At 35.1% G+C, this 9,066-nt stretch overlaps 1 protein-coding gene across 8 annotated transcripts in view; it reads left to right on the forward strand.

Moving 5' to 3' along the window:
• Nucleotides 1-4,786, forward strand: part of FERMT2 (FERM domain containing kindlin 2) — a 141,505-nt gene extending 136,719 nt beyond the window's left edge. For all 8 annotated transcript variants that reach the window (XM_020974886.2, XM_020974880.2, XM_020974881.2 and 5 more), the window contains 2 exons: nucleotides 1,991-2,132; nucleotides 3,508-4,786. In XM_020974886.2, coding sequence (XP_020830545.1) covers nucleotides 1,991-2,132; nucleotides 3,508-3,681 — 316 coding nt within the window. In that variant the 3' untranslated portion in view covers nucleotides 3,682-4,786. The remainder of the gene's footprint in view (nucleotides 1-1,990; nucleotides 2,133-3,507) is intronic.
• The last annotated feature ends 4,280 nt before the right edge of the window (nucleotides 4,787-9,066 follow it).

The raw sequence follows: 9,066 nt of genomic DNA on the forward strand, positions 1-9,066 counted from the left end.
TAAAAGAGGTACAAAAGAATTTTTGCAGTGGAGGGGAGTGCCAATTCAGAATTGGCTCAAAGAAGAATTAACACACCCCACTTATTTGGGTGTAGAAATCTATCTTTCCCTATAGAAAGGGGGTGGGTGCTGATAGAAGGGAGCATGGATTGGGGGAGATAGTAGTCAGAAACCAGATACTTTTGAGGATGGACAGGGTGAAAGGAGAAAGAGAATAGGGGGGATAGAATGGAGAGAAATACACAATTAATCATCATAATTGTGAAAAAAAATTTATAGCAGGTATCACTGATAAAGGCCTTATTTCTCATATATAGAGAGAATGAAGTCAAATTTGTAAAGATTAGAGCCATTTGCCAGTTGATAAATGGTCAAAGGATATGAATGTGCAGTTTTCACACAAAGTAAACAAAGCTATCTATAGCCATATGAAAAAAAATGCTCAAAATCAATATTAATTAAAGAAACGCAAAGTAAAACAACTCTGAGCCACCATCCCACACCTATCAGATTGGCTAATATGAGAGAAAAGAAAAATGGCGAATGTTGGAAGGGATATGAGAAAATTGATACAATAATGCACTGTTAGTGATTGGTATACTGATTCAGCCATTCTGGAGAACAATCTGGAACTATGTTCAAAGGACTATAAAACCATACATATCCTTTGACCAAGCAATGCCACTCTAGGTCTGTATCCAAAGAGATAAAAATAAAAAGGAAAAGGACTTATATGTACAAAAATATTTATAACAGCTTTTTTAGCAGTGGCAAAGAATTGGAAATTGAGGGGATGTCCATCAATTGGGGAATGACCAACAAGTAGTTGTTCGTGATTGTGATGGAACACTGTTTTTATATAAAAATTAAAACAGGATGGTTTCAGAAAAATCTGGAAAGACTTATATGAATTGATACAAAGTGGAATGAGCAGAACCAGGAGAGCATTGTCTACAGTAACAGCACTATTCTGTGATGATCAATTGTGAATGACTTAGCTATTCTCAGCAATACAGTGATCCAAGACAATTCTGAAGGATTTATGATGAAAAATGCTATCCATCTCCAAAGAAAGAATTGATGGACCAGATTGAAGCATACTTTTTCTTACTTTCTTTATTTTTCTTGGGATTTTTTGGTCTGTGTTTTCTTTCACATGATAACATCCAAATATGTTTTGTATGACTGCACATGTATAACCTATATCAAATTACTTACCTCATTTGGGGGGGAGGCAGAAAAGGGAGGAAGGGAGAGAATTTGGAACTCAAATTTTTTTTTTTAATGAACATTTAAAAATTGTTTTTACAAGTAATTGGGAAAATGAAATATTAAATTTTTTAAAAATAAGTTTTTGTTGACCTACTCTCTTGGTAATCTCATCAGTTTCCATGGGTTCAAGTCTCACTTTTATGCAGATGACTACTAAATTTATGCACATAGCCAGTCTTCTCTCCCTCCTGACCTCTAGACCACATCACCAACTGACAGCTAGACATCTCAAAAGGCCCAAATTTCCCCCAGAACCTCCTCCTAACTTTCCTGTTTGTATTGAGGACAGGGACTATTTGTTTTGGAGGGTTTTTTGTCTTAGTGTATCCCCATCACCTAGCACAGTGCCTGACACATAGAATGCACTTAATACTAATAATGTAACAATACTTGTTAAATTGAATTATATCTCTTCTACTAATCATGGTGTTAAGAAATTTAAGCAACATAATGTTCCTGCTTAGATACACACCATGATTAATAATAAACCTTAAGCCACATTAGAATGTAATATTTCTGTGACTTTTACAGAGCCTAAGTGCACAGAAAAAATAAAATTCACTGTATTCAGTGAGATTTCTGCTTTACTCCTATAAAAACAAATGTACGCTTCAGCGTCATTAAATTAGTAGTATGTCCACCTATTTAAGCCTACTGAGTAACTGAAAATAAGATATTTTGTATGGGTATCTTTGGCTTATATAAACAAATGTTGTAGATTTCAAGGGGGCAAGAAAGAAGAACTGATTGGCATTGCCTATAATAGACTGATTCGAATGGATGCCAGCACTGGAGATGCAATTAAAACGTGGAGATTCAGCAACATGAAACAGTGGAATGTGAACTGGGAAATAAAAATGGTTAGTAAATTTTTTTTCTTCTCTGTGTAAGGCCTTTTACTGGGAATTGGAGTAAAGTACAAAGGATTGTTGAAGACTCATCACTGTTACTACAATATCCTTAAGTGTATAAACCTCAGTTCTTTTTCATTATAAAGGAAAAGCAGTGTGGCATTGTTCAAGACTTAGGGAACTCTGTTCATCTTTACACGTGAATACACTCCAATGTCAAATGATACCGAATACGGATGCCTCTGAGACAGAAAAGCGTAGGTTCAAGTTCTGCCATACTCTGGCTGTATGACCCTAAGCAAGTCACTTCACCTCTTTACTACAGGCCAGATTTATGAAACATGCAATTCACAGGCTTCATGAGACCCACAACACTCCTGAGTATGATCCAAAACAAATTAAAATGTAACTGGGAAATATTTAACAAAATAAAAATGCCATAAAACACAGATAATATTACATTTTGAAACTAAGTCAATATATAGGCTACAGGGATTCTGATTTATGGATTAGTGGCCCCCTGTTCTTTTGAGTTCGACACCACAACTCTAGGCGACTGTAAGAATATAAATTGAAGAGAAGGTACCAACCCGTGTTGGTAGAGGGAGTTTCCTTACCTGGGAATTCTTACAGCAGTGAAATCATAGGTCCAAGTCCTCTTCCTGTCCATTTTTATGGGTAAAGATAACCATCATAACCACTGTACTCTGAGTCATTTGATATTGGGGTCTTTTGTATTTTAAAATGAACAGAATTCATAAGTCTTTAACAAGATATATTCAAGTTATGTAAAAACGCAATTTGAAAAGTTTGTTTCAGAGTTTCAGTGTCATGGTATGATTTCTTATAAATCCCATTCTGTAGTTCTTATTTCTAGGATATTAAAGTTTCTGACACCTAAAGGTTAAATTTCTAAAGCAAATGTCAAATGAAGCACAGGAAGTAGATTTTCTCCCAGGACTTCAAGAGGCTTTCTCCTTAATTGAATCACCAGATTAGATTCAGAGACTGGGAAAGCTGTAACTGAGTGACCTAAATGTTTGTGCATTCATTTTTTTCCTAGAGCATGAAAAGATTAAATGGAGAGGAGCGAGATTTATTTACTGAACAGCAACCTATGTGGCTGAAAGGCATTAGAATTTTTTAGAATAGTAAATATTTTGCGTACCACTAACTTTGTAAATATTTAATATAAATCTTCTTAGCATCAGCCAGATAAAGGTGTCTGACATGGATGTGACTGTAGTCAAGACAGATTAGGAAGGATAAATCAAGATGCTGCTGGAATGAAAGGAAAATCCCATGAAGAGAAATTGGTGGATTAAGGACTAGCTGTATGTGAACAGCACAAGGTTATTTAAGCCTTTTGTATCTGTTTTTCTAGGTCACAGTAGAATTTGCTGATGAAGTGCGATTGTCTTTCGTTTGTACTGAGGTGGATTGTAAGGTCGTGCACGAGTTCATTGGAGGCTACATATTCCTCTCGACACGTGCCAAAGACCAGAATGAGAGCTTAGATGAAGAGATGTTCTACAAACTTACTAGCGGTTGGGTGTGAGTTGAATGTATTGTATAATGAAACCTCGTAGCTATTACCGATATTTAACTCTAAAAGCTGTTATTTGAAATATGCTGCTTATTAAAGTAAGCTTGAAGTGTATCTCTTATCATGAAAAGTTTTTTTAACCCTATCAGAAGATTAATTATCAGAACTTAATATGTACACTAGAAGCCACATCCATTAATCTACAATCATGCTGCCATATGTGGACAACAGTATAGCTGTAAAACTCAAGGTGATGAGCAGATCAGAAATTAAATTTGATCAATTTAAGCTAGCCAGATTTTAAGAAATACAAAAACCATTTACTACAATACCATCCGGGCTTAAACTATATGAAGACTATTTATCATGTTTAACTCATGTGTTTTATTATATATGTAAATTTGGCCTCATATTTAGAAGTAGCGTGTTTTAGACTTTATTTTATCGCTACCTAAATGGCCTGAAATTTTGGAAGAGTCATTGTGTTTGAACTTGAAGGATGATAATGTTAACTCTGTTATACCTATTTTATCTCTCTTAACCTTTTCCATTCTTTTGTGTTTTTATTTTTACTCTTATACCATATTGTATGAAATACTTGCAGTATTCACCAGCATATTCACTATCTGCCTAAAATATGCAACTTTTGCATTATAATATGAAGTAAAGGTCTATGAAGTATGCGTTTTGTATAACTAATGTACAAACACAAATTTTATAAAATTGTACAGTTTTTTTAAAACTAGTATCACTGATCAGCCAGGGGAAGTGGCTTAGATTTAAAGTATCACCATTAATTATATGCTTTTAAAACTATGTATATCAATTTGGTAGAAAGTAATTATAACAATGCATTTTTTATCTCTACTAAATTAAGTATGATTTTGTTATAACTAGTAATGATTATGCCATAATGTCCTTCACTCTAATGTCAGAACTTGGCATTTCTAGCCTGTTGCACTCTTGCAGTCTGCATTGATGCTAGTTAGAGGTTTCCAAACCCCACATAAGCCAGAAAAGAGCCAAGAAGTGGATTACCAGTATCATTCAACATCCTATTGTTCAAAAACTGTAGAAATGCATTTTATTTTAAATAAAAGCAAACTCTTTCACTTAACATTGTTTTTCTGTTGTTATGTTTATCAGAAATGAACTTTTACCTTTTCTAAAGAAGAATATCTGGTTGTTAGTATTACCTTTGCTTTCGTGGCAGTCTGTCACCAAAATTCCAGAATGTCATGACAAAAATATTCCTCTGTTAAGAACTCAGCCACTTGGCCTGGGAATCTGTTTTTATTTCATTTATTAAAAATAAACTTTTAACAAAAATATCAGATATCAGTCGCCACAAACCAATAGTCACTAATACAAATGCTGTCGGTGTAAATGAATAGCCAAGTGATGAGTCTTTTTCCCTATAATACTTGGAGTTTCATTTTTTTTTCATTAAAGTTTAAATGAAAGGGAATAGCTTTAGGAAAAGATCATCTTATTTAGCTTTAAGCTTGTACTTGCTTATAGCTCTACTTTAATTCTCCCTTTAACCAACATTACATTCTAGACATCTTGGACTCTTTGGATTCCTTCATGCTTTCTGATCTTGATTCTTCCTTTGCATTGTCCGTCTTTTCCTTCCTTTCTTTTGTAGTTCATGTTATATTATATTTACACTTCCATAATTCAGGTCCTTATGAAGGTCATACCTTCATTATTCTGCTATTGCAGAATAGCCTGATAAGGTGTCTACTGCATAACCTTCTAACTGGTCTCCTTGCTTCTAGACTATTAGATACTTATTTTATCACATCTATCCTGTTTAAACATTTGTAGGGAGTTTCAGTTCCTTACATAATTAAGTCTGGCATTTAAGGCTCTCTATAGCCTGACCACAGGAACATCCACCTACCATCTTTACTTATTGAAATTCTTCCTGTTTTTTAGGACCAAGCTTGTAAGCCACCTTCTTAAAGTGTATGCCATCTCAGACCATCCCAGATAGAAGTGTTCTTTCCATCACTTTGCATATCTCTACTATTTTTTTCATACTCCTAACGTTGTAGTTATTTGCATATATTACTCTTCTGTAAGAGAGAAAACATGGCATAGTAGATGAAGTCGGCCTTAGAGTCTGAAAAACCTGAATTTCAATTCATCTTCTGATACATTGTTGTCCTTTGTTAAGTAGTCCAGTCCACACAGAAAGAAAGATGAAGTTAAATTTCCCCTGAGTGCACACAAACCATGTGTTTAAGTGCTACAGAATTTTACCAAGAGTTCAAGTCAAGCTCACCAGTCTGTCATGATGGAAATCATTTTTTTGAAAATCAGGATGTTCACATATGCCTAATCTTGTGGCATGTCCAATTCCTCAAAGATCATCAACAGTAGTTCAACAATCATTTGCAAGTTCTTTCAGTGTCCTGGAATGTCATTTGTCTGTCACATGACTTGAAATCGTTGAAGGTAGCTAAGATTTCTCTTAGCATTTCTTCCCCTTTCTTACATTTTAATTCCCATAAGTCTTTCTGCCCTACACTTTAAAGCTTTGGGGTCTTTTTCCATGATAGATAACCCAGGAGCAAAATAGGAATTAAGTAGTTCTACTTTCTCTCAGTTGTCTCAACTATTTTCACATTCATTTCAGTAAGGAATGAATTGTTCCCATCAAAGATTTTTTTAAAAAGACCCTTTTGTTATCTTTAACATTTTTCAGAAGTCCCAGCTCATACTTGGCTTTAGCCTTCTTGATGTTCTTCTTACAGGACCAGCTTCTCTTTTGTATTCATTCTCTATTGCATGACCTTGCTTCCAGAGTTTGAGCAGGACTTTTTAATAGCAAAGCTTTACAGACAATCCCCATGTAGCTGCATTGGTTACTTTAGATTCCTGCCCCTTTTCTTGATCAGAATAATTATTAACTGCATCATCAGAATTTTTCTCAGAAATCTTTCTTGATCCAACTTCCCTTTTAGGCCTCTCAGACCATGGACTACATGCCCATCTTTTCTCTGAACTTTTAGAAATTTGATTTCATGAAGTCATTTTATTATAAGACACTGAAGTTACTAGGTGCTTTCATTAGATAACTGGTAATCTAGGCCAAAAATGCTTACAAATAGTAAATTGTGATACTAAGAGTATAAGCAAAAACCAAGTCATGAACATAACTAATTGTTGTTCTCTCTCCTTGGCAGTAGTCGGTCTTTATTTAGCCCAAGACATAGCTATCACCCGTATAAAACTATTCAAATGTTCATATTCAAATGAGATAGATAATCTTTGCTATTCTATTGACTGGTAACAAAAGTTAAACTTGATAGTATTTTTTGTTGTTTCCTCCACTTCATATGTATTTATAGTTGAGGCAATTTGTGAAGAATTTGTTCCATTTCTCCATCATTAATGTCATCTCCAGCGATTACAAATTAGTTTGCTGGTGATTTATCATGGCATGGAAGGTTATGGGAAAACTGGACAAACTCAGCCACGACCTACCCAGCTGAAAATACTCTTAGTTTAGTGTAGTAACAGCCATGTTTAAGCTGGAGCTGAGGTTCTTGTGCCTATGGAATCACAGATCTTTTGAAATACTGAGGTTAGTATGAATTATGATATACTTTCTGTAAGATCATTTATATTTCTAGAGTTATATTACTGTAGTTGTTTGCATCATCACCACCATAATTTGGGCCTTCATTACCTCATGACACGACCTGGTTCCTACTATTAGGAAAACTGAGTTTAAATCCTCAATACCTCTTAGGTTTGAAAGCTTGATCAAATCATTAAAATTGGTTGGGCCTGTTTCCTCATCTGGAAAATGGAAATAAAAATGCTTACACTCAGAAACTTGTTGTGAGGAAAGTGTTTTGTAAGCCTTGATGCAGTATGTAAATGTTAGTCATTAGTCCCTTTTATTTCAGTCAAACTTGCTGAACAGGGCCTAAGTTTTCCCAACAAATTTATGCTATTCACTTAGCATGAAATATTTTAGCACTCTTTCTGCCCAACCTATAACCATGTAGAGATAACCCAAATTTCAACAGTCATTCAGATAGTTAGTGAATTAAGTAAATGAATAGAGTTCAGAGCCTGGAGTCAGGAAGATCTGAGTTCAGATCTGGCTTCAGACACTTACTAGTTGTGTGACCGTGGGAAAATCATATAACCTCTGTTTGCCTGTTTCCTCATCTATAAAGAGGGTAGAGGACCTTTGGACTATATTTCTGAAGTATGACAGTATAACATTATAAATCCTAACCACCACATACTTAACAATGTTTCTGTGGGAAAATGGCATTCAAAGTTCTATCTTGGGATTCCACGGACACATATCATTGAATAAGAGCAGGAAATCCAGTTTTTCCTATCCTCCTTCCCAATCTTCCTGGCAGGATTAAATCCCTTCAACACCAAGCCACAAGTGAGCTTTATGACCTGACCTGAATGCTATCGAGTCTCATCCTATGGTCTTAATCACAAAAGGTGAGGTGTAAGTACTTGTGTAAGTGGAGCCTGGAGATACTTTGATCCTAGGATAGCTCCTTCTTTGTCTCCTTTTTTTCTACAGACCCCAGAGTTTAGCTTTCTATATCATTTCTACTGCCAGAGATTATAAATTACTCCCTCCTCAACTCCTAATTCCACTTACCTCTTTTTGCCCTTGGACTTAGTAGCAAAAATTGCAGGTAAAAGTTAATGAGTTATTTGAATATATTATGGAAAAATTAATATTTCAGAGGAAAAAAATTTCTTTAGAGTTCTGGAACTGAAATGGAAAATCAGGTAAAGAGCAGACTAGAGCCTATTTTATCTTTCTCCTGCAACCTGCTCTCTGATGTCCCTATTTTTATCAATGCCGTGACCTAATTTCCCAGGTTTCAAACCTTAATGTTACTTTTGACCCTTTATTCTCCTTCACCTATCACATATGGTCAATCAAATTCTATTTGTACAATATCTTTTACATTCAGTCCTATTTTCTCTATTCCAATCCTAACAGAGGCCCTCCTTTTACCACTTGCTTAGACTGCTACAAGAACTTCCTAAAAATTATTGATGATTCATGTGAGTATAGTGCCAGAATTAACCTGAGCAGCATTATCAATTATTATGAAGTCTTAGGCAAGAAATCAATGACCATAAGGGTAGAGATGCTGTTTTCTGCTGCCCATTCAAGGCAAGTGATACAGAAGAATGAAGCTGAGAATGGGATTTGGATTTCTGGATCACAGCCCTTTGGATAAGCACCAAAAAGTAGAAAAAATAACTGCTGAGTCACACAAAAGTTAATGGATACAAAAGCCAAGAAAATTTTTGTCATTTACTCATGCCCAACTCTTTGGACCCCATTTGAGGTTTTTTTGGCAAAGATACTGGAGCAGTTTGCCATTTCTT

The sequence above is a fragment of the Phascolarctos cinereus genome, unplaced genomic scaffold, assembly GCF_003287225.1.
Source record: "Phascolarctos cinereus isolate Bilbo 61053 unplaced genomic scaffold, phaCin_HiC Scaffold_3;HRSCAF=262, whole genome shotgun sequence".
In the NCBI taxonomy this organism is placed as follows: domain Eukaryota; kingdom Metazoa; phylum Chordata; class Mammalia; order Diprotodontia; family Phascolarctidae; genus Phascolarctos; species Phascolarctos cinereus.